This window comes from Pleurodeles waltl, chromosome 4_2 (assembly GCF_031143425.1).
Source record: "Pleurodeles waltl isolate 20211129_DDA chromosome 4_2, aPleWal1.hap1.20221129, whole genome shotgun sequence".
NCBI classification, from domain to species: Eukaryota; Metazoa; Chordata; class Amphibia; order Caudata; family Salamandridae; genus Pleurodeles; species Pleurodeles waltl.
This window is the reverse complement of record NC_090443.1, coordinates 747,825,573-747,852,668: the sequence shown is the minus strand read 5'-3', so window position 1 is coordinate 747,852,668 and position 27,096 is coordinate 747,825,573. Positions and strand designations below refer to the sequence as shown.

The 27,096-nt window shown below is 42.8% G+C and overlaps 1 protein-coding gene across 1 annotated transcript in view; it reads right to left on the bottom strand.

Annotated features, from left to right (window-relative positions):
• The window catches only part of VAV3 (vav guanine nucleotide exchange factor 3), a 1,144,177-nt gene that overhangs the window by 568,994 nt on the left and 548,087 nt on the right, over positions 1-27,096 (bottom strand). The window contains exon 15 of the mRNA XM_069232407.1: positions 19,368-19,477. Coding sequence (XP_069088508.1) covers positions 19,368-19,477 — 110 coding nt within the window. The remainder of the gene's footprint in view (positions 1-19,367; positions 19,478-27,096) is intronic.

Below are 27,096 nucleotides of genomic sequence, written 5' to 3'. Positions count from 1 at the left end.
TGTGGGTCGGAATGGAGCGACCCATCACAGACACTCCCCCTAGAGAGCGTCTGTAGACGACGCTCATCCGAAGGACATCTGGAGAGAAAGTCAACATTGGCCATGAGACGTCCCGGAGAATGAAACACTTGAAACGAAAAGGGTTGTAAGGAAAGAAACCATCTCAGGACTCTAGGATTCGTATCCTTATGACGAGACAGCCAAGTGAGTGGGGCATGATCAGTCAGGAGGGTGAAAGGACGGCCACTGAGATAATACCGGAGAGACTCAATGGCCCACTTAATGGCGAGACATTCTTTCTCAATAGTGGGATATGGACGCTCACGGGGAAGAAGCTTCCTACTGATAAACAGAACCGGGTGAACCGACCCATCAGTTTGGGTTTGTGATAACACTGCCCCTAGACCAACATCAGAAGCGTTGGTTTGTAAGATAAAAGGACGACCAAAATCCGGGCAGCACAACACAGGGTTGGTAGCCAAGGCCTCCTTAAGCCTCAAAAAACTGTGCATACCTGCTTCTGGTAAGGAGGAGAATGTTTTAGGAGACCCATTCTTCAGCAGATTTGTAAGAGGCTCAGCTATGGTCGAAAACCCAGGAATAAACCGCCTGTAGTAGCCGACGAGCCCAAGGAACGAGCGTATTTCTTTTTTTGACTTAGGTGCTGGAATCTGTTTTATGGCGGTAATTTTTTCAATTTGAGGGTAGACTTTTCCTTGTCCTAAGACATACCCCAGGTATTTGATTGATGTACAGCCTAACATACATTTTTCAGGATTGGCAGTTAAGTGAGCTTCCCTCAGTGTCTGTAGTACTGTTGATAAATGTTGGAGGTGGTCAGTCCATGAGTCGCTAAATATTACAATGTCATCTAAGTAGGCTGAGGCATAGGAGCGATGGGGTCTTAAAATCATATCCATTAGCCGTTGAAAGGTAGCAGGGGCTCCGTGTAGTCCAAAAGGGAGAACTGTAAACTGATATAACCCAGAGGGTGCTGAAAATGCGGTCTTTTCCCTGTCTGTTTCTTTTAAGGGGATCTGCCAATATCCTTTTGTGAGATCTAAAGTAGACATGAACTTGGCATGCCCTATTCTCTCCAACAGTTCGTCGATGCGAGGCATAGGGTAAGCGTCAAAATAGGTGAGCTCATTCACCTTCCGATAATCTACACAGAAGCGCGTGGTTCCATCTGGCTTGGGTACTAACACTATAGGGGAACACCAGGGACTACTGGATGGTTCAATAATCCCGGATTGTAACATTTTAGTAACTTCCTGTTCGATTACAGCTTTCTTGGCTTCCGGAATCCTATAGGGTCTTTGTCTTACAACTGCCTCGCTCTTGGTTCTGATACTATGTTCGGTTAAATTAGTGTGGCCAGGGTGTCGGGAGAATACATCTGCATAGGTGGTAAGTATTCGATAGAGAGAGGTTTGATAACTGTCAGCAAGAGAGGTATTGATCCGGGGTTTATCATCTCCTTCATTGGGGAAAAAGGAAAGAGCGGGATAAGGAATGTCTTCTATCTGTTCTGTCACGATATGTTGGATTTTATGGCTATGCTCAGTTCCTTGCCATTTTTTTAACAAGTTTATATGATAGATTTGTTCTTTTTGGGGTCGATGGGGAAGAGCCAACCGGTATGTCGTTGGGTTGATTTGTTCTAACACTTCATATGGTCCTTGCCATCGGGCTAACAATTTATTCTCACTACTGGGGAGAAGGATTAGAGCCTTATCTCCCACCTTAAGAGTACGAAACACACTTTTAGCATCATAATTCTTCTTTTGCCTGTCTTGGGCTTCTCTTAAATTCTCATGGGCTCTATCCCATACAGCCTGTAGATTCTCTTTTAAGTCTTTAGTATAGGTCAGTAGATCCTTTATGTCCTCATCTCTTTCCTCCCATTGTTCTACCAACATATCAAGGAGGGTTCGAGGAGGTCTACCAAATAACATCTCAAAAGGACTATGTCCAAGGGAAGCCTGGATATGTGTACGTATGGCATATAATACGAGTGGTAGTTTTTTCTCCCAGTCTCTTCCGTCCTCTGCCACGCTCTTCCTAAGTAACGACTTGATGGTCCGATTATATCGTTCCACAAGTCCATCAGTTTGGGGATGGTAAACCGAGGTTCGGATTTGTTTTATCCCCAACGTGTCACTGACCTCCCTCATTAATCTAGACATGAAAGGAGTACCCTGATCAGTCAGAATTTCTTTAGGGAACCCGACCCTTGAAAAGAACTCGATCATAGCTTGGGCCACTACCTTTGTATGCATACTAGGAAGTGGGATTGCCTCTGGATACCTTGTGGCGTAGTCCACCAGGACTAATATATACTGTCTTCCTTTAGTAGATGGGGTGAGGGGACCAATAAGATCCATTCCTACACGACAAAAAGGGGTTTCTATAATCGGGAGGGGTTGTAAAGGGGCAGGGGGTTGCATTCCTGGGTTATAGAACTGACATTTCTGACAGGTTTGACAATACCGCCGTATATCCCCATATACCCCAGGCCAATAGAATCGCTGGAGGACCGCTGCCTCAGTCTTATCTCTTCCGAGGTGCCCTTCCCCTGTCTCCCCAGGGGCTAGTTGTAAGACCTGCTCTCGGTACCTCCCAGGGACTAATAATTGTCTCCGGTCCATATTACCTGACTGGGGTAGTCTATATAACAGTTCATTATGTATGTGAAATGTGGGTCCTACCCCTCCTTCCTCCCGATTAAGGGCCTTTTCCCAGGCATTCTTTAAGGATGGATCCTCTCTCTGTGTTTGTCTAAAATCCCCGGCAACGGTGTATACCTTTCCGGTGCTTTTTTGTGAGTTCTTGTTTTCTGGATTCTCCTCCCAATATTGCTGTCTCTGGACTCTTTTCTGTCTTTTGCTTACGTGGGGTTTTAGAGGGCGAGTCTCAGCTATTTCAATATCATAGGGTACTTCCTCCCACCATTTTTTCATCAGATGTTCTTCTCCGGCTTTGTGCAATAATTGTGGAAAAGCTACATAGTCGGTCCCAATAATAATATCTTCTTCAAGATGTGGCAATACTCCAACCCTGAGGATTTCTTCTTCACCCCTCCACTGAAAGCGAATGCTAGCTACTGGGTAATATGACTGATCACCATGGACACAAGCTATCAATACCTGGGTATGGGGTATGGTGTGCCTTGCTTCTACTAGGTTTTGTCTAATGACGCTCTGACTGCAGCCAGAGTCAATTAAAGCTACTTTCTTTTGTCCATTTAAACATATGGGAAGCGTATAGGTAGGCCTAGCCTCCCCAGCCCAGAGAACCCTGCCTTTAGTGACGCCAACTTCCATGGGTTCTTCTATGTCTTTTTTCTGTGGACAAAAGCGGGCGATATGACCCCATTCAGAACAATTATAACATTGAGGACCGCTAGACGTATAAGAGGCTGGAGGTGGAGGGGGACTACGAATTCTCTGTGGCTCATGGGAACTTAGTGGTCGTGAAGGTGCTATTTTCCCTATTTTTGGCCGTGCAGGAGATGGTCCAGGGTTCCGATAAGGGGTGGTTTTGAAATCTGGGCTCCTGTGGAAGGCACAGGCTAAGTCAATTGCTGTTTCGTTAGTTAATCCGGGGTGTTGCCGAACCCAATTTCTTGTGGTTGAGGGCAGTGCATCCAGGAATTGTTCTAATACAATCACATCAAACATTTCTTCCCGAGTCTTTTCGGTGGGCCTTAACCAACGTCCCGCCGCGTTTTGGACCCGGTAGTATAAGGCACGAGGATTTTCTTGTAATCCCCATTTCATATGCCGGAACTTGCTCCGATAACTTTCGTGGTCTAGTCCTACCCTTTCTAGGACAGTCTTTTTGATCTCCTTGTAGGGGAGGGTGCCCATGGGATTGATGGCTTGATATGTGGCCTGCAATTGTCCAGTCAATAATGGGGCTATATATTGGCCCCATTTGTCTTCGGGCCAGTTGGCTGTACTGGCCACCCTTTCAAAATTAAGAAAAAATGAATCCGGATCTTCCTGATCCTGGTATTTTTGTAGAACACTGCTCGGCACATTCGGATGTACTTTGGTATGTGCAATGGTCTCTGTTAATTTACTCATGGCAGTTTCATGGACTAGTTGATTGTTGGCCATAATTGTGGCCTGACTTTTAAGGGCCGTCTGTAACGCTTCTCTCTCCTCTTTGGCGTCTTTCATTTGCTGCTCCCACATCAACTGTAGATGTCGTTGTCCTTCTGCGAGCTGAGCAATTACATCCGCCATGGTGGGTTTTTCTTCCATCGTCTTCTCCGTGTGTGTGTGGGGTTCAAATCCCACTTCTGACACTACTTGTGCGAGGATGGCAAATTTATGACGCTGAATAGCAATATCGTGGTTTCAAAGAACTGTCTTTTATTGGTTCTTGAAACAGTTTATACGATGAGTAATATGTACAAAGTTTATGGAATAGTAGTAGGTCCTCTTGGCTCGTCCTTCTTCTTCCTTCCCAGGCCTCGCGGGGAGCATGGAAACAAGAAAATAAATAGATACGGTAAGTGGGGAGGTTTGTTAAGGCTTAACTGTTCTCGTCTTTCCCTTTTCTCTCTCACTCTCTTTGTCCCTGCCTCCGCTGTCTTCTTATTGTCTTACTTCTTTTCGCCTGTGTTGTCCCTCTTCCGACTCTCCTGCCAGACTTCCTTCCTGCCTGTTTCCTTGCGTCCTGCTTTTCTTGCTTATGTACTGTTTTCCGTCTTTTCTCCTTCTCTTTCTCTCTCTCTCTCTCTCTTCCTCTCGTTTATTCGGTTAGTGTACTTAATCGTAAATCTCTTCCTGTGTATGCTCTATCTTCTTGGTATCGTATTTCCTATATTTCTCTTCCCTTTCTTTTCTGTATCTGAATGACTGCTAGTGTTTTCTTGCCCCGTCCCCTTTTCCCCGCAGTGCTCCCCATCCCAAGTGCCCGTTCACCCTCTCCTTTTTTCCCTCTCCCTTCTGTCCCCTCCTCTTCCCCGCTCCTCACTTCCCGCCTCCCTTCCCCGTTTCCGTCTCCGTACCTGGAGATGCCACACTTCTCCGGAAGCGTGGCGGCGTATAAGCGGGCTCCCCGGGCCAGCTGTCTCCAAATCTCCTCTGTGATACTCCAGCTCCCGTCGGCTCCGTCTTCCGGCCGTCCTCCTCCTCGATGGTGGTTTCCTCGTCCTCTTGTTCCTCCTTTGTCGCTCGTATGTCTCCACTCCCTCTCGCCTCTCTCCGCGATCTCTCTTACGCTCCGCTTTTAACCCGCAGTTGGTCCCGCGGTTGCCATAAGTGACCAATCAAATCGCCGGGGTCTACAGTATGCACCAGGTCGTGTGTGGCAGAGTCAGCACAAGTAAGAGAACTGTGTGGGTCGGAATGGAGCGACCCATCACAGGGTATAAAAACAGGGCCTCTGCCCTACCACCTCAGACACTTCCTGGAGAAGAAACCTGAACCTGCACCCTGAAAAGAAGAACTGCCCTGCTGTCTAAAGGACTCATCGGACTGCTTTCTGAAGAGGACTGCTGCCTTGCTGTTGCCCTGCTGTCTTGTTGCTCTGTTACTTTGCTGTAGAAGTGCGCTTCAAGGGCTTGGATAGAGCTTGCCTCTGGTTCCCTGAAGTCTCAGGACCAAAAAGACTTCTCTCCTGCAGCTGAAATCCCCGTGCAGAGAACAGTCGACTCACCGCCTGCCAAGAATGATGCACAGCCTGCTTGCAGTGAAAAATTCACTGCACACCGAGTCTGGAACGACGCACCCCAACTACACGACAGATGATCAACGCAGTACCAGCGACGCAACCAGAACTTCGACGTACGGCCCTACTAGATTGACACAAGGACTCAGAACGACGACACCTGACTTCCTGAGAGAAATAGACGCAGCGCCTGCCGTGCGGAAGAAAATTCCACACATCGCCTACCGGAATCAACGCAACCCCTGTGACTTCGCTCCCCAGGCCCAGGATTCCACGCATAGTCCCCGGGGCATCTGAAAACCGCGGAACTGGAAAAGGATACAAGACCACGTGCCAGAAATCAACGCAACGTCTTCCCTGCGTGGAAAATAACTACCCAAGTCCGTGTGCGAATGGGCGAAACCGACACCCACCCACCATTTTCCACGCATCTCCTTCTCTGCGGTCCCTTGCAAGGATTTTTCAACACAAACCAGGTACTTTGCCCTGTAAGAGACACTTGTTGTTTCTAGGAGAACTTAAGAAACGTTTTATTTCATTTACAGAAATACTTTAACTTTAAAGACACTTGAAATCACTGTTAGTTATATCCCTACATTTGCTTATTTAATCTTTAATCGTTTTGACCTGCATTTATCCAGATAAATATTATATATTTTTCTAAACACTGTGTGGTGTATTTTTTGTGGTGTTATATTGTGGTATTGTATGGTTTATTGCACAAATACTTTACACATTGCCTTCTAAGTTAAGCCTGACTGCTCAGTGCCAAGCTACCAGAGGGTGGGCACAGGATAATTTGGATTGTGTGTGACTTACCCTGACTAGAGTGAGGGTCCTTGCTTGGACAGGGGGGTAACCTGACTGCCAATCAAAGACCCCATTTCTAATACTCAACTGTTGATAATATGTCTGCAATAACTCTTTTAGCAAAAAAAAACAATATCACTTTATACATGTGCTTTGTGGATTACAAAACACAGCATCCAATAAAATTGATTGACAACGCCTATAGAGTACATGGTATAAGTAGGGAATTGAACAAACTATCTTCCATTGTTTGATTAAGCTACATTTAGTCTTGCCACTTGGGACATTCTGTCCTCAGAAATGCAAACTCCGAATGGTCCGAAAAAGGGTTGCAGTCTATCAACACTTATATTTTGACTGTATATTGCTGATTCGCCTGAATATTTAAACTAGAGCAAGGATTTCTACCTAAGTTGGGAACGCAAGGGATCACACATCTGACTTTGGGCGATGATTTAGTAATTCTCTGGCAAACTCCAAAAGGCTTACAATATTAATTACCTCAGTTAAATGAGTTCAATTTACTTAAAGGTTATCAGCGAACTATTAAAAAAAATTACTATCAGGAGGAGAAGCAAAGCAATACTATGGAAATTAGGTGACACTTCAATTGAAATTGTCAACCAGTCTGATTACTTCGGAGTATTATTTGAAACAAAGTCATGCTGACCAGCCATCTCATAATCAGGAAAGATAAATCTACCAACATAACAAAATCTGTAATGAGGTTTTCCAAACTATATGAGAAATCAGCCCATCATTAAAAGCATTACGATTGAAACACACTCCCCTGTTATTAAATGTTTCCACTATTTTCAATGAAAAGAACATATGTGAACGGGAAAAAAATCTATATGCAAAGCATCAGAAAAGCTCCGAACAGCCACCCCTTACTGTGTTTAAAGGTTGGAATGAAATATAATATCTTTATATACAAAATCCTCACTTATACTTCATTTTGTGGCAACAATAAATTGTTTGTATGATTGTGGCACAGCAGACTCTACGACTCCTAAATATTAAAAATTTTCACAACTAAAAAACTCATATAGGAACATGAAATTAAACATCTCATCAATAAACAAGGTAATACAAGAATTCAACCTACCAGTAACAGACATATGCCAAAATACCTATTAAGGAAGTCTCTTTTCAGAGAATGATTTGAGAATGATCTTGCCTCTGTGATGTAAAATAGACATATGCACCTGGTGTATGAAGCTTATTTTTCAGTTGATCAAGAACATACTAAATTTAATCTACAAAATGTACTGAAAAAGAAATATTTAAGATTCCAATAACTCTAAATACTGATACATGAATTTGAGGGAACATAGAATTGAAAACTTCTATTGATAAACTGATGACATTTTTAGATTTAGCTTATTGCATGCTGGGAAAAATTGACTGTTATTCAATATTTTTTATGACTATCAGGTATAGGTATAAGATCTTTTATTAGAATCTATATGATTGATATCATAAACCTAATACTACTAGTAACATTTCTGGATAAAATGAGTTTTGTGACAGCTTTTTAAATAATAGAGTATGATTATTTTAGTGATTCAAGGATTTACTACTTTCCTTAAAATACACCTTTCTTTGTCCAGAATAGATATAAGTATTGGAATTTCAATCCAAAGCACCAAGAAGTTAGCAATTTATGGTGAAATTGTTTTCTCAGATTCAAAAGGCATCCCTGTTGTGAAAATATCTTGGAATATTTGCTTATAGAGTATGTTTTTACTTGTCAGAATCACAGTATTGCAAGCTTTTTTTTTCCACTTTAGAACAATTGAAAGGTTATTGGAAGACGCAACTGGACGTTGAGGTAAATAAAAAATGGCACTTCTCATCACTAAGCAATGATCCCAATAACAGTAATGCCATTTACTGGATGCATTAAAATGTGCATTCTAAAGAAATCCCAAGAAGAAAATTCAAGATACCACCTGAGAGTCACCTCAATTGGAGTAATGGAGAGACAGGTGATGTTAGAAATGGGGTCTTTGGTTGACATTCAGGTTACCCCCAGTTCAAGCAAGGACCCTCACTCTAGTCAGGGCAAAAGAGAATCACCCCCAGCTATCCCCTGCTTACCCCCTTGGTAGCTTGGCAGAGCAGTAGGCTTAACTTCAGAGTGCTAAGTGTAAAGTATTTGTACCAACACACACAGTAACTTAATGAAAACACTACAAAATGACACAACACCAGTTTAGAAAAATAGGAAATCAAAACAACAAAAATCTGACATATACAAGTAAAGTTATGAATTTTTAAAGATTAAACAAAAAAATAGCGCTTAGAAACACAAAATGCTTTGATGAGGTGTTAACACGGCGTCGTAACGGAGTCGTTCCCAACAAGCCAACACCAGCGGCGCCGGACACGGAGTCGTGTAGACTCCCAGGTACAGTACCTTGGTAAAGAAATAAAACCAAGCTGATGCGCGAAGTCGGGGATCGCGACGTCTGTGCGAAACGTTGAACCCGAACACTTCGAGGGTGTCAGTCACGACGTGGTGCGGCAACTTCTACGGAGTCGCGGACTTCAGCGGGGCTGCAGTGATGTCAGGCTTGCAAAGGTTGTTGCGTTCCAGCGAAGATCAAGGAGAATTCAGCAGCGGCGTCAGTCCGAAGTCGATTTCCTTGGATTTTCACCAGCTTTCCTTTCAAGGGCCCAGGGACTGGATAGGGCACCACTTGTCAGAGCAGGAGTCTCTCCATAGACTCCAGGTGCTGGTAGAGAGAAGTCTTTGCTGTCCCTGAGACTTCAAACAACAGGAGGCAAGCTCTACATCAAAGCCCTTGGAGATTTATTCACAAGTTGGAAGGCACACAAAGTCCAGTCTTTGCTCTCTTACTCTGGCAGAAGCAGCAACTGCAGAATAGCTCCACAAAGCACAGTCACAGGCAGGGCAGCTCTTCTTCCTTGGCTCTTCAGCTCTTCTCCAGGCAGAGGTTCAACTTGTTTCCAGAAGTGTTCTAAAGTCTGTGGTTTTGGGTGCCCTTCTTATACCCAATTTGTCCTTTGAAGTAGGCCTACTTCATAGCAAAGTCTCTTGTGAATGTGAAATCCTGCCTTGCTCAGGCCAGGCTCCAGACACTCACCAGGGGGTTGGAGACTGCATTGTGTGAGGGCAGGCACAGCCCTTTCAGGTGTGAGTGACCACTCCTCCCCTCCCTCATAGCACAGATGGCTCATCCAGATATGCAGGCTACACCCCAGCTCCCTTTGTGTCACTGTCTAGTGTGAGGTGCAACCAGCCCAACTGTCAAACTTACCCTGACAGGGAATCCACAAACAGGCAGAGTCACAGAAATGGTATAAGCAAGAAAATGCTCACTTTCTAAAAGTAGCATTTTCAAACACACAATTTTAAAACCAACTTTACTAAAATATGTATTTTTAAATTGTGAGCTCAAAGACCCCAAACTCCACATGTCCATCCGCTCCCAAAGGGAACCTACACTTTAATCAGATTTAAAGGTAGCCCTCATGTTAACTGATGAGAGGGACAGGCCTTGCAACAGTGAAAAACGAATTTATCAATATTTCACTGTCAGGACATATAAAACACATTACTATATGTCCTACCTTAACCATACACTGCACACTGCCCTTGGGGCTACCTAGGGCCTACCTTAGGGTTGCCTTACATGTAAAAAAAGGGAAGGTTGCCAATTCAAATTTACAATTAAAACTGCAACACACAGACACTGCAATGGCAGGTCTGAGACATGATTACAGAGCTACTTATGTGGGTGGCACAACCAGTGCTGCAGGCCCACTAGTAGCATTTGATTTACAGGCCCTGGCACCTCCATTGCACTTTACTAGGGACGTAGTAGTAAATCAAATATGCCAATCATGGATAAGCCAATTACATACACATTTTGGTAAGGAGAACTTGCACTTTAGCACTGGTTAACAGTGGTAAAGTGCCCAGAGTAACAAAAACAGCAAAATCAGAGTCCAGCACACATCACCAACCTGGGGAACAGAGGCAAAAAGTTAAGGGAGACCACACCAAGGATGAAAAATCTAACAGGTGACAAGTCAAGTGTTCCTACCTATCTAAACCTGGATTGATTACAGACATTTCCTCCACAAGTGTGGCACATAGGCCCTCATTACAACCGTGGTGGATGGTGCAAAAAGGGCGGTAAGACCGCAAACAGGCTGGCGGTCATTACCGCCCCATTATGACATTGGCGGTTTGGCATATGCCAAACCGCCAATGTCCCGCACCATCCGCCACAGCGGTAATGACCGCCAGGCTGGAGACAACGGTCTCCAGCCCGGTGGCCGTCACTAGCCCACTGGCGGTATCAGGACCTTGCATACCGCCATGGATTTCGTGGTGTTTTCTATTGCCCCGAAATCCATGGCGGTATGCACATTAGTCCCAGGGATTACATTCCCTGGCACTAATTGGGGTCTCCCCTCCCTCCTCCCCCTCTCCTGAGTCCTCCCCCAACACCCACGACCCCCCTACCACCTCCCAAAGGTAGTAGGACCCGCTCCACTCCCCCACCCCCACCCCCATTGAAACCCCCACACATACCCCCACACTCCCCTATACGCACGCTCACACCACTCACACATACACAAGCACATACGTGCACACATACATACACGTTACATTTCCACTACACACATTACACCCCGCATGCATACACGCACTCACACAACCCCTCTACACACTCACATGCACACCCCTATGCACGAACAAACCACACAAGACCCCCCACCCCCTCCCCTAACAGCCGATCACTTACCTGTTCTGGTGATCCTCCCGGAGGGAACGGGATCCATGGGGGTTGTTCCGCCGGCAGCACCCTGTCACCAGAACACCGCCACGCCGAATACTGAGTCGTATTACGGTGGGCGGTGTTCTGATAACGTGGCAAAGATGGTGGAGCAGCCTCCACTTCACTGCCGACTGCCAGTATGGTTGCTGGCGACTCTCCGTCCACAAAAAGGCGGAGGGTTGCCAGCAATCATAATATGGTTGGCGGAGACCGCGAAGTTGAAATGAGGGCCATAGTTTCCTAAACCAATTGATGGTCATAGTACTGCCTATACAGAGATATTAAAAATAATAGTAAGTTTGAAGACGTCCTCAATTATGTCCCATCTCAGAGTGCTAGGCAATTGTATCAGATGTTCTGGTATGGAACACTCCCAGTTAATTACTTTTGTTGAAAATGGGAGAATCTCGAAACCCAGAGTAGCATATGCCTTGTCTGCTTATCAGCAGAAGAAACCCAGGCTATGAATGCCCGAGGAAGTGTTGGATTGTGCCCATTTGTAGACAGTCGGCTGTAGACAATGCCACCTGGCACCAAGGCTGCTGCGAGCAGAAACAAAAGATCTCATTGTCTGTGGCATAGCAACATTTCTTCATGGGAGTTGGATTTTAAGGGCCAAGGCTTCAGGTTTGTGTCATCCATACTCGCTGGGCTCTGAGAGAACCACCTAAGCACTTTATTCTTGTAGATTTGTTTGCCATCTTTGACTTCATATAAGCTCTGCTCGGTCCTCTAAGTGACCTCACTTGTTGTTTTACCTGTCAAGGATGTTTTGCCATTCGCTTATATTTGCTATATTTGTACAGTGCTTTATACAACTAAAATTATTTTTTTAATTGATATGTCATGATTTATCTTTTTTCCTATGATTCTCTATTTAATGGATGTTAAATTCCACTAGAGAAGCTGTTACCCAAGCTTGTAGGGCTTTACCATCGCCACTTATGTACTTAATTGCCCTAGATTTTTTGCATTAAGAAATCATTTTTAAATTATGCTATGTCATTTGAGTTATCTTGCTAGGTACTTTTATTGAAATGGATGCCATACAGCACTATGAGGAGATGTCACCTAAACATGTAAGGCTCGACTGTACTAACCAATAATTCCACGGCTCTAGATTTTCTGCCTTTGGTTTTATGACAACTTTGTGGCAGTATTTAGCCTCACTATGGTGATAATAATCTTTGTTTGCATTTGTGAACAATGGCTATGCTCTGTTTATTCGTTGTGTATGCGCATTGCATTTGCATTGCTATTTTTTGTACTTGTATGTTGTGAATGACTTGATTGATCCGTATTTGACTTATTATGTAATATTTAAACATTTTTATTGTTATATTTCAATATCTAGTTTATCTACCTGTCCACGCTGTGTTCACTTTTATGGTTATATTACCTGCATAAAGCATGCAAACTGCAAACATCCTATATATAGAAAGACAGAAAATGCTACCATCTTCATTTACTAACACATTGAGAAATGGGATGCTCTAGCTAAGCCAACAGGAGAAACCAGCCAGATATCATTCCACAAAGAAACAGAGATGAGGATTCGCATAAAGAAACTGAAAGCGTTGTCAGGGGGCATTTCAAGGTGTAGTCTTAAGGAAAGTCGCCTCGCATGCCCTTTAAAAAACACACAAGAGCAGCTTACATACCAAAATGTACTGGAAGCAAAACAGGTAATATCGACCTACAAAAACATTTAACCCACTACATTGACTAGCACTACATGGTCAAGGTAAGTATATATTTACTTTTCTTAACTCCACATCTACTTACTTTGATGATGTAGTGGTAGTCAATCTACTGGACGTGAAACTCACGTCAAGCGATATATTGCTTATGATATAGTGACTCTACTCACACAGTGGTGTGCACAGTAGTACTGTGTGTATGAACACTACATACTTAGGAAACCACACAGGATGAAGTACAAGCCCCCATTCAAGTTTAGCACAAGAGCACAAATGACAGTGCTGGCAACAGTCAAGAGATTCTTGCCAACAGCAAGGAAAAAGACAGCATTGTTTATGACATAAGTGCGCCCACCTTTTAAATAGTGAAAGTTATGAAACTCGTCTTACAAAAATGAAATGAGTTGAAAATGAAAATGTAAACTCTGCCTTCAACAACTTACTAAAGACTGTTGAATTTGAGCTAATGTTTGGAAAAAATAGTAGCCCGTACACCGGGCCTCCTCTGTGTTATCTGTATCATTAAATGCCAAAACCATACTACGTTACAGATCACCATGTACAAGGCTCATAGCATTCACCTATTTAAGCAGAAGTTACAAAAAGTACCTTTGTCAGTGATTAAAATATAGCTTTGTGTAATGACTTTGCCTGGAAAGGCAGTTTAAAGGTACAGCTAAGTAACATGGATACACCGATTTGGAATTCAGCTTTGGTCAAATACAAATGACTCTCTTCTCATAAATAAATCAGGTGATCACTGTATGGGAATCTACAAGAAAAAATACTCCTGACTGGCTGTTCTTTTCCAGTGCATTGTAAAGCCATCTACCAAAGTAGGGCTTCTGCTTGCATCATGACTATTCTTTAAGCACCTCCCTTCACTCAGAATAAGACATCAAATGTAATTGCATCCTCCTTAATTTCAAGTAGGTCCATAAAATCGCTTGCAAAGATACAGGGTCTGATCCTTCAGCTCCCAGCAGTAAACCTCGCATTCTGATTTACCTAGAACATGCTTTGTCGTCACTCATCACTTCTCCCTGGGCTCAACCCTTTGCTCTTTTAAAGATCTTTCAGGGGGTTCCCGTTTGGAAAGGGGTGAGCATTAGAGGCAGAGAAAGGAGGGGCTTTTGTTCAAAAGAAGAGTAATACCTCTTAATGGGATGACGAGCCTGGGGAAGGTTGCTCTACAAGGAAGAGAACATTCAAGTGATGCATGACAATGGACAGCTTGAAATGTAAATTTTGTGGAAGAATATGTTTGATGTTTCTACTCCCCCATATGTAAAAGGGGATGTTCACTGTTTGACTAAAAAGATATCATCCATTCTGTGTTTGTATCGGCATGTCTTCTAAATCCTAGAAAGCTATTTGTTGAAAATGGCCTTTCTACAGGGTCACCCCCAAACTTTTTTTGCCTTCCTCTTTCTCACCTCATTTTTGCTGGCTTTAGGACCCTGCACACTTTACCACTGCTAATCAGTGATAAAGTGCATATGCTCTCTCCCTAAAACATGGTGACATTGGCTCATACCCAATTAACATATTTAATTTAGAGTAAGTCCCTAGCAAAGTGCACTACATGTGCCCAGAGACTGTACATTAAATACTACTAGTGGGCCTGCAGCACTGGTTGTGCCACCCACATAAGTAGCCCTTAACCATGTCTCAGGCCTGCCACTGCAAGACCTGTGTGTGCAGTTTCACTGCTACTTCGACTTGGCATTTGAAAGTACTTGCCAAGCCTTAAACTCCCCTTTTTCTATATATAAGTCACCCATGAGGTAGGCCCTACGAACCCAAAGGGCAGGGTGCTATGTAGGTAAAAGGCAGGACATGTACCTGTGTAGTTTATATGTCCTGGTACTGTAAAATTCCTAAATGTGTTTTCCACTACTGTGAGGCCTGCTCATTTCATAGGATAGCATTAGGGCTACCCTCATATACTGTTTGAGTGGTAGATTCTGATCTGAAAGGAGTAACAAGGTCATATTTGGTATGGCCAGAATGGTAATACAAAATCCTGCAGACTGGTGAAGTTGGATTCAATATTACTATTTGAGAAATGCCAATTTTAGAAAGTGAGCCTTTCTCTGCACTTAAATCCTTCTGTGCCTTACAATCCATGTCTGGCTGGGTTAGTTGACAGCTCCCTTGTGCATTTCACTCAGACAACCCCAAGCACTGGATGCTCAGTCACACCTGCACATATCTGCATACTGAATGGGTCTTCCTAGTCTGGGAGGGTGGAGGGCCTGACACTTACATGTCAAAGGACCGTGGCATACCCTCACACAATGGACTACCAAACCCCCTAAGGGTTCCCTGGCAGACAGGATGGAACTGAAAGGAGACTGTGTGCACTTTTAAGTCACTCTTTGAAGTCTCCCCCACTTCAAAGGCACATTTGGGTATATAAACTGGGTCCCTGACCCTACCAACCCGGGCACTTATTGACAAGATACCGACTGGGAAAGAAACTCTGAACTAGAACCTGCTAAGAGAAGCTGGCTGGCTGCCCAAAGGACTCACCTGACTGTTTTGCTATGAAGGACTGCTGCCTTGCCATTGCTCTGCTGCCTTGCTGCCCTCTGGCCCTGCTGAGAAGTGCTCTCCAAGGGCTTGGATTGAGTTTGCCGCCTGTTTCCTGAAGTCTCAGGGCCAAAAAGACTTAATTTCTGCAAAGAACTCCTTGTGCGGCAAAAGCCGACGCACAGCCTGCCAGAATCGATGCACAGCCTGCCCTGGTATGAGAAAATCACCCAATTGCTGAACCAGAACGATGCAGCCCGGCTCCCTGAGTGGAGATCAACGCAGCACCAGTGCTGCGACTGGAACTTGGACGCACGGCCCACCAGACTGACGCATCTCTGAGCCGGAACGACGCAGCCCAGCTTCCTGCGAGAGGAATCGATGCAGCACCTGCCATGCAGCAGAAATTTCCCCGCATTGCCCACCGGATCTACGCAGCTCCTGTAACTTCGTCCTGCATTCCCAGGATTTCTCTGCATCATCTCCGGGTGTCCAAATACCCTGCAACCCAAAGAGGATCCAAGCCTGTGTGCCAGAAATCGACACAAAGCCCTTGCTGCATGGAAAATCATCAATGCATCATCTGTGTGAGCCCGGAAAAACTGTTGCACACCTCCCCGTTTTCCACGCATCTCCTTCTCCGTGGTCCCGTGCTGATAATTTAGACGCAAACCAGGTATTTTGCACTTGCAAGAGGCCATTGTTGTTTTTAAGAACAAAAAATTCTATTTATCATTACAAAAGTGATATTTCAATGTTTATTTATCAAATCTTGATCGTTTTGACCTTAATCTACTCAGATAAATATTCTGTATTTTTCTAAACCTGTGTGGGGTATTTTTGTGGTGTTATACTGTGTTATTGCATGATTTATTGAACATATACTTTACACATTGCCTTCTAAGTTAAGCCTGACTGCCCAGTGCCAAGCTACCAGAGGGTGGGCCCAGGATAATTTGGAATATGTGTGATTTAACCTGGCTAGAGAGAGGGTCCTTGCCTGGACAGGGGGTAACCTGACTGCCAACCAAAGACCCAATTTCTAACACTATTCAACCCCCAACACTACTCTAGCCCAATCCAGCCAGCTACCACACACTAAAAAGAAATGTTTTAACTACTTCCCAAATGCCATGGTGGTTGATCCTGCCGTTGTTCCACTGGCATGTCATACTACAGCTCAGCTTCTTCACTTCAGCCAGACCCAGTGCTCGCTCCCACATGAGGCTGTTTCCCATATACTTCTGTTGTACCTCAATTCTGCTTCCATCAACCACCAATTTGCCACTACACATCCAGTTACATAATGTTGAGTTGAATCAAACACAGTATTTTCATGAATTTTAATAATTCCTGTGTTTTAAATCAAATCAATCAATCAGAGATTGTAAAGCGCAACTAATCTCACCTGTAAGGGTCTCAACGCACTAAGGGGGTTTGTCCTCTGAACTTCAGTCAAAGAACCAGGTTTTAAGGTCCTTCCTTAATTGGGGTAACAATAGTGACTGATTGAGGTGCAGTGGCAGGGTGTTCCAGCTCTATGCTGTGAGGTAGGCGATGGATCTCCCACCAGCCAAGGTCTTCACGTGTGAGATACAGTGGCTAGTGCTTGTCGAGCAGAGTGGAGAGGTCTGGTGGGGGAGTAGAAAGTGATGCCGAGGTTGAGGTAGGTGAATCCCAGGTCGTGGAGGGCCTTGTAAGCGCGGACGAGGAGCTTGAAGTTAATTATCTTTTCAATAGGGAGCCAGTGGAGGTCTCTAAGGACTGGAGATAGGTTTGCGGTGGGTAATGACCAGGATGAGTTTGGCGGAGGCGTTTTGGATGTGCTGTAATTTCTTGATATTCTTCTGTGTGGTACCGGTGCAGAGGGCATTGACATAGTCAAGTCTGCTGGTAACCAGGGCATGGGTTACAGTTTTGCAGCAATCATTTGGGATCCATTTGCAGATATTCCGGAGAAGTCAGAGTGTATGAGAGCAGCAGGATGCGACTGAGATGACTTGGCAGGTGATGGTAAGCGATGAGTCCAGGATGGCACTGAGGTTGCGTGTGTGGTTTGTTGGGGGGGGGGGGTGCTGAGGGCCGATGGCCACAAGGACCCATCCCAGGCTGATGTGGAAGGTCCCAGGATGAGGACCTCAGTCTTGTCAGAGTTGAGCTTATGGCAGCGGTCCTTCATCCAGGTGGCGATGGCTTCCATCCCGTTGTGGAAGTTCTTCTTGGCAGTACTGGCGTTTTCGGTCAGTGAGATTGCTGGGGATCGTCAGCATAGGAGGCGATGTTCATTCTGTGGTCCCTGATGATGGATGCGAGCAGGCCATGTAGACATTGAAGAGTGTGGGCCTCAGGGAGAAACCCTATGGAACTCCACAGCTGATCTTCCTAAGTTCTGACAGGTAAGGTCTGACTCTCTGTGTTCGGCCACAGAGGAAGGAGCGCATCTATTGTAGGGCCTTTCTGTGGATGCCGGATACATGGAACCTGGAGCAGAGGGTATTTGTATTTACACTGAAAATGTACGAATATCTAGGTGCATTGTAAATGCTCAAGTGGCACTTTAAAATGCTGTCAAATACTGTTGGGAGCAACATTTTCTCCAAGTGTTTGCCTTATTCCATGTGAATCCACCTTTCTGAAAGCCTCAAATCGAATCACACTTTTCAACCTTGACATAAAATGATGCAAGTAAAGTAAAAGTCCACAGTGTATTGAGAAATACAAAGAATAAATTAAAGAGAGCAACTTTCGCATACCTCCAAGGATGACAATTTGTAGTCATTTTCATAACCACTTCTAGCATGTAAGATATACGGTGTTGGCTGTTACAGTTAGTTTACAAGTGGAAACAAAAACTCCAGGTGAACGTTCTAATGCGCAATTTTATTGACGCTAAAAATGCGGACAATGGTCACGAAATGTGGCGCAAACTTTACAAAACTGGCATTTCTAAACGCCGTAGATTACCGATGTTAATATTATGTAATTGTATTCAATTTAGGCAGGCTCAATTTTCCGACCAGAGAGGAATTGACGTTTCTGTTTGTCTTGCTAAGTTTAGAACTCGTAAATGTCACCTCACTGGAGAAGCCAGTAGCGGATGTTAACTCTCTAAGCCACCGTCCGAAGCCCTTATTGTTAAACGGTATTCAATCGTTTACTCATGCCAGGAGGAAGGGCAACTCAATAGTGAATTTACTATGAAAGTGAAGCTTTAGCTTTACCTGAGTACAGTTAGCAAAGGATCTCCAAAATGCACAAATGTATGTGCGTGTATGTACGGATGCCTTCATGCACTGTGAAAATCATGTCCTGGATATAAAAACGTCAGAAAAGGCAACCGAAACATCAAGATCTAACTGTTGCATTGAATAAACCAGGTAACCTAATATAACCCCTTTTACAAAGTCGAATCAAAAAGTCACTTGGAGCATAGCCTGCATACCTATAGCATCTCTTCACAAATGCACTTCATTTTGAAAACACAAAGATAGAAAAACAGTCAACACTATGTTAAATATTCATTGCCACAACAATTAATATTTCCCCAGATGCCTAAAGATAAAGCACTAAAGCAATTTTTCACTCAACTTGTTGTTAACAGAAAACTCCGGCAAAGCTTGGCCTATGCAATAGCGCCCTCTTTCTGCACGTCATTAAACTCACTGGCTACTTCTTGCCGTAAAGGAAATGGATGCTGGTTTTAAACAAAAAAACTACAAATAATTTTACTACATGCAAGCGTGAAAAGCAGTTTTCGCAAATACGATTTTCGCTAATTTAAAAACTAGTCGAGTAATGATGAGGTATTTAACATACTTACAAAGCCATGCCAAACTGTTCAAGCCACTTTTTCTTCAAATCTTTTGTTTTGCAATAGAACTCAAATCCATTCTGTCCATGCAAGTGAGTGAGGTAGAAGCCATAAGACCACTGTTAGAAAAAAAAGGTTTTGAGAACGGAATAATCGAAGAGTTGCCTTAAGAAAAAAAATATGTCACAAGAAAAATGTTAATTTCCCCCCAATATGTCGTTCTCTTTACAGATACAATACATCCTCGACCGAGGAAGTGAAGAATCGCCTAGGCCCTAGACAGACTTTTATTGTCTGAGCAATTTAATATCTATTTTTGTCGCAAGCCTTGTCCAGTCCACCCTGCTCATGGATATCAATGCACCACCATGCAAGGATAGTCGAAGTAACATCTCATTACTTTTGACCTTTAGCCAGGATGACATCACAGGTAGTTACATCAATGAACTTAGCAAAAACCCACAATAAGCGCAAAACCAATACAATAGCAAAACCTTACTGAGCAGATAAAAGGCTAGTTTAGTTAGCACGAATATATTAACTAGGATATTGTCATGATATGGCACGGGTGCAGTTATGATTTACTATCAGCGCTGGCATCCCCAAAATAGCCAGCATTTGACAAACACAGTTATTGTATGTCCAAGTACAATGTAAAATAGCCAAGTACAATCCCACATGGCCATGACCCCTTCCAAATGCACAGGCACTCCATCGGGTGTTTACATACAACTCAAATCGCCAAAACCCAGCACCAGTTGCTAATGCCTAATATGTCTAACAAACATAGATATGCCCCCATTACCCTTGGTATAACCCTAGCTACACAAAGCAGTCTCCTAAGCTACATGTTGAGCCTTAAATGTCCAGAGCAGCCTCTTTTTCTCCAGGTTTAGCTTGGAATCCCCAGTGGAGCCTTTCTATCAGCACATTAGTTTCAAATTCCCAGTGCACACTTCTGATGCAAAGAATCCCTAAATGATATATAGACTCCCATTAACAGCCAAATTATTTATTTATCAGGGATTACTTTAACGCCCCCTTGTGCTTGAAGGTAACGCCAGTGAAGCAGGAAGAAAGGGAGGAGACACTACTCCCCTTCCCCTCATCACATTATACGAATACTGCTGTTACCTTCTTTTCTTGTAAAGAACCCTGAGGAACAGGTTAATGTACTTGAGATGGAGTATTCAGAGAGGGCACTCCAAAGACTAAAACAGGGCTTCTATGAGAGAGGAAGCAAGGCAGATAAATTATTAGTGATTAAATTGTACAAAATTAAGGAAAGAGCTAGATTGCCGAATATTCATTCCCAAAATAGAGCCTTGATGAACTTTGAAAAGAATAGGCCCTATACTAATGTGATTCAATACCCCAGCAAGATATAGCATAGCCATCTTCTGGGAGGGCTTGTACTTGCCAATGCTACATAAACAAGCAAGGAAGGATCTGGACCAGTGGATTACAGTGGAGGAAATTTTGGGGATGATTAGTAACATTCCGTTTTATAAAGCCCCTACCATGATGGTCTGAATAAATTATTATATAGAACCTTTGATCTAAAGTGGCCCCACTCCTGGACAAACTCTACGATTCCTTTTTCATCTCAGGAATAGTCAGGCCAACTATACAAGAGGCAAATATATTTATTATTAATAGCCCAAGAAAAACCAAAGAGTTCTGTGCAGTCTATAATCTAACTTTGTTACTCAATTATGACCCCAAGGTTCACATTAAATACTGGAAAATAGAATAGACTCTACCCTAACCCATTTGATACACCCTGACCAATAAGGGCGTGCCAATAATAGACACATTTTTTAAAATAAAATCCAACTAGTAGTTCATCTGATTGGTACTCACCACCAGACAAATTAAAAGGTATGCATCTTAACAGTGATGGTAGGTGCTGGAGACAGTGTGGGCAGGAGGGAGATGTATTGCATATCAGTGGTAGTGCCATCTTTTGAAGGTAGTGCTACTCTAGGAAACCCTGCCTTTTTTCATCTGAGTTGTGACTGGAATTATACCACTTTTATTTTGTTTAAGTGACTGACATTTTCATTGCTATCAAATTCAAAGGGCAGGGTCTCAAGATTATAATATTTCCATTACTTATTTTTGAAGTTGTAGAGCATATAAATAGCATCCATAAGTATTAGAAATGGGGTCTCTGGTTTGCAGTAAGTTTGCACTCTGTCCAAGCAGGGACCCTCACTCTAGTGAGGGCAATAGAGGCAATGGAGAAACACACTTAGATAACCCCTGCTTACCCCCTTGATAGCTTCTCTCAGAAGCAATGTGTAAGGTATTTGCAGCAACACACACAGTAATACAGTGAAAACACTACAAAATGGACACCACACTAGTTTAGAAAAATAGGTAATATTTATCTAAATAAAACAAGACCAAAATGACAAAAATCCAACATACGCAAGTCAAGATATGAATTTCTAAAACAAATAAGAGTCTTACCCCATAGAAACTAGAAATGTTGATTTCACACAAAGTACCTGGTTTGGGTAAAAAATTAAGCTGCACAGGCGAGCGTGTGTTGGAAAAGTCAGCGATGCATCAATTCCTTCCTCGTAAGTGAGGCCGTGCGTTGTTTCTTCTCTGGTCAGGTAGGCAATGCATTGTTTTTCTCCCTTGCAAAAGAGTGATGCGTTGATTTCCGGACAGGGCACCTCGGTTCTGCGTCGATTCATGATGACTTAGGCGCCTAGGGACGATGCGTGAGAAATCCAGTTGCACGGTGTTAGAAAACCATGCTGCATGGGGTTTGCATCATTATCAGTGGCCGCAAGCGGGTGTTGCATCATTTCTCCAGCTGCGATGCATCGATCTCCCAACCGCGATGCAGGTGGAGCATTGATTTTAGCCGTGAAGTGGGTGGTGCGTTGTTTATCAGCCGCATTGAAGATGGTGCATCGAAAATTTCCCCGCACGGCGTTCTGTGAGTGGATTTCAGCTCTTCACCTTTCAAGGGCCCACAGACTGGATAGGGCACCACTTGGCAGGACAGGAGCTCAGCAGAGAGTCCAGGTGCTGGCTGAGGAAGTCTTTGATAGCCCTGAGACTTCAAAACAGAAGGCAAGTTCAGTTCAAGCCCTTGGAGCTTCTTCTTCAAGCAGGAATGCACAACAAAGTCCAGTCGTTGTCCCCTTTCACAGGCAGAAGCAGCAACTGCAGGATAGCCCAACAAAGCACAATCACAGGCATGGGCAGCACTTCTCCTCAGCTCCTCAGCTCTTCTCCTTGGCAGAGGTTCCTCTTGGTTCCAGAAGTGATCTAAAGTCTGGAGCTTTGGGTCCACTACTTATACCCATTTCTGCCTTTGAAGTAGGCAAACTTCAAAGGAAAGTATCTGTTGTTCACAAGATCCTGCCTTGCGAGGCCAGGCCCCAGTCACACACCAGGGGGTGGGAGACTGTATTGTGTGATGGCAGGCACAGACTATTAAGGTGTAAGTGACCACTCCTCCCTTCACTCCAGCTCAGATGGCTCATCAGGATATGCAGGCTACACCCCAGCTCCTTTGTGTCACTGTCTAGAGGAGATTCACAAACAGCCCAACTGTCCGTTTGACCCAGACAGGGAATCCACAAAGAGGCAGAGTCACAGAATGGTGTAAGCAAGAGAATGCCCACTTTCTAAAAGTGGCATTTTCAAACTACCAATCTAAAAAACAAATTCAATAAAAGATGTAATTTTAAATTGTGAGTTCAGAGACCCCAAACTATACATTTCTATCTGCTCTCAAAGGGAAGTGCACTTTAGGATACTTAAAGGCAGCCCCCATGTTAACCTACAAGAGAGACAGGCCTTGCAACAGTGAAACCCAAATTTGGCAGTATTTCACTGTTAGGACATATAAAACACATCAGTACATGTCCCACTTTTAACATACACTGCACCCTGCCCATGGGGCTACCTAGGGCCTACCTTAGGGGTACCTTACATATATAAAAAGGGGAGGTTTAGGCCTGGCAAGTGGGTACACTTGCCAAGTCGAATGGGCAGTTTAAAACTGTACACACAGACACTGAAGGGGCAGGTCTGAGCCATGTTTACAGGGTTACACATGTAAGTGGCACTACCAGTGCTGCAGGCCCACTGGTAGCATTTAATTTACAGGCCATGGGCACCTCTACTACACTTTGCTCAGCACTTACTAGTAAATCAAATATGCAAATCATGGAAAAGCCAGTTATACATAACCTTTACACAGGAACACCTGCACGTTAGCACTGATCAGCAGTGGTAAAGTGCCCAAAGTACTAAAAACAGCAAAAACAGAATCCAGCATATAGTCAAAACATAGGAAGCAGACGCAAAAAAGAAAGGGGAGACCGCGCCAAGGATGCCAGGTCTAACAATGAGAATTAGAATAATCATGAGGGACGATAGAATGTAAATTAAGTAAAATTGAATAAATGTATATAGATTTTACAGAGTATTTTGCAAAGTGGATGCCTTTATGTGGACTGTTTATGATTCTTCTACATTTCTGGTATTGAGTAATCTGAAAAATATTTCAATAGTTTTACATTTTGTTAACTATTTCACCTTGAAAATGTTGATTTGTTAATAAAATATGTGATCTTGAATTTATCATGTGCATCCTGACCAAGGTGGATAATATGTGGCACATACATTTCTCTTTTTGGTTTGCTTGAAGTTTGTTCCAATGGAAAAACCATGATAATCAGCAGGTGATTTCCTCAAATGCACTCGAGAGCCTACATTATTCATTTGTTTGAGATAACTGGATTTCCTTTATTTGCCACAGTTCTAAAATGCATTGGTGTTATATGTTCAAGATTTCAATTAACAATAACCTGAAAACATAAAATTGAAATATAAATTTAAAAAAATGTTTGATAAAAGTTTGCTGCTTATGTAACTTGGAAGTGGCAAGTTGAGATGAGATCGATGAGATAGATTAAACAATATTTAACTGAAAGCAAGGCAATAGATCAAATTAGAGTAAATAACATCTACGTGGGTTTGGAGCCAATGTTTAATTTACAGTGTCGATCAGGACATCACTGGCTTCCAAACTCATTTGTGTTGGGGTCCCTCTAATGTTTGATCTTCAGATTCTACAATGCTTTAAATAACACAAAAAGAAGGATCTGTTTCAATGCTGGTCTAAAAAGTAAAGAAGATCTGCATCCATGGTGAGTCACATACATCTCGGAATGACAATACAACTTACAATTGTATGACCTGCACATTTGTTTTGGAAAATATTGGGGTATAGTAATACATGGATTTTATCATATGTCTGAGGAACATAACTTTTATGCTCACTCACTTCAAAGTTTGTTTAAATGGTCACAGCAAAATCCTTGTGCAGATTACCAAAATAAGACAAGCTGGTATGTTCTAAAGAAAATGGCATTTAAACAGCAACCTCTTGGCTTGGAAAAGTCCTCATATAGAGCTTTCTATTAGTCTAATGTTATTACAGATCACAATCTTCACTAATTTTAGGAAGTCAAACTAGTTGAGTAAAGTTGCATTGTTCTCGAATGAAAAACCTTTGCTTTTTGGGGGTGCGCAATGAAGCTACGCATTAAACAACAGAAAGGTTGGTGGCAGTTGCCTACAAATCACAAAGTTCAGGTCTCTATAACCTGTATTAGGCAAGTATTATGCAGCTGTTTGTCAACTGCATCATTGTCACACTGGACCCATTGCATCCTGTAACAAAAGATGTGATATGTAGGTGGGAAGAGTAGGCAAAGAAAGAGTACGATAGGGCCAGAACAAAATCTGTGACTCTGATGATGGTATCATACCATAAATACAGCCTATATGTACTGCTTTCAAATGTGCTGTAATTCCTTTCTTGCATTCATAAGATATTTCCCCTAGTGGTACTAGACTCTTCATTAATGTTTGTCCTCCTATATTTCAGGATATCCCCTTTTTAATGTATCTAACCTCAAGGTGCCTCCTATGTGTATGTGTGCATAATAATAATAACAATAATAATAATAATAACAATAATAATACAAACTGAAGTAAATATTCTACTGCTGCTTTGCTATAATAGACTTGTTCAGATTATACAGGGAATAGGTTAAGAGGCAATAAGCAAACACAGGAAGAGGGAAAGAAAACACAGATTGTAAATAGCTTTGAATGGATAAAGCCACACCAAGACCGCAAGAACAAATTATAATCCCCTTTATAGTTAAAAACTTGAAAATATGCTTGTGAAAATTCTAACACAAAAAGCATGTTTGTAAGAATGCGTTAAGCAAACGTTGTTGAAAGCGTTCTGGAGCACAACCTCCTTGAATTATTGTCACCAACTTAGACTGTTCATGAATACATACAAGAAAAACACTGGACCCAATTCACAAAGATAAATCCACAAGTGCAAATTTCCACACATGAGGATTTACTGCTATGCCTAGGAGTAAATGTATGTCTAAATGTAATTCAGCAGCTCTAACCAGAGAATAATGCCTCATACTAGGAGTACATAGAGCCACTCCCTACAAGGTGCAACTCAAAATAAGACCATAAAGGTACTTCTAGTATGTTTACAGTCATATTTTAGATAGAAATCAACCAAACGGATCTCCACCTATGCAATATAGAACTACGGATTGAAAACAATGAGGACACATCTGACACATACCACTACTGTTAGTGCCTAAATAGAGACTACACTCAGGGTTCTGTCTCCTTGAAATGTCGTGGAGAACTGACAGGAGCAACAGTTGACAGTGTATCAGGTGTGTGTATTGTGTGTGTGTGTATTGTGTGTGTGTGTGTGTGTGTGTGCGTGTAAAACATGCAATGTTTTATGGTGTGTCTGTGTTCCAGAATAGTATTGGCAGTGAGATGATTCATGTTTTTTAACATATCAATTGTTTAGATGTTTCTAATTTTCTATGTATGTGCATCTGTTATGTGTACATATTTATAATGTGATTTGGGTAGGTGTCTGAAATGTCTAAACTTATATGACCAGTTTTTAGCATTAGATTATTTTATTATTATCTTATGGTTGTCTGCAGTGTCTTCTATCTGACCATATTTCTTGTAATTATTTTTATTTTTCTGGGTTTTGGGATGTCCCTCTTTCTATCCCTCCTTAATTTTCACACTTCTCTTTCCACGTTGTAGTATATATATTTCCATTTTTCAGTCACTTCTCCTTGTCACTTCCCCATTTACCCCTCAAAACATAGTACTATATTTGAGTAGACCTATGTACTGTTGACAGAGAACTTAGCATCTAAGGGATAAGCCCACTGTAAGAATATTTCTATGCCTCTGCCTATGCGAATTGAGTTTTAGAGGATTTGAAGAAGTACTCTAGGAGTGCTAACCCACATACTCAAAAATGTGTTTGTGTATAAGCCCCACCTTGTGTCAAATTTCTACAATAGCATGACATTTTTCTTGGCAGACAAGAAGTAATACTTTAATTGCGTGTGGTACTGATTTCTCTCCTGCTCTATGTGATCTACATGGCTGTCTTTTGGGCACAGAAAGTTGTAAACTGAAGCAGTTATGCTACACTTGTAGGCATGAAGCCATGTGTTCTCTGCCATATTGTTGGATGTTTCTATAACTGCTGCAGTCCATAGGTGATTTCTATCTTTTCATACCATGGAGGTATTTCTGCACCATAGACTATGGCCCTATAAGAAAGTTAAATGTGCCAATTAGGAGTTAGTCCGTTTTACCACATCTAAGAGGTTCAGAGCAC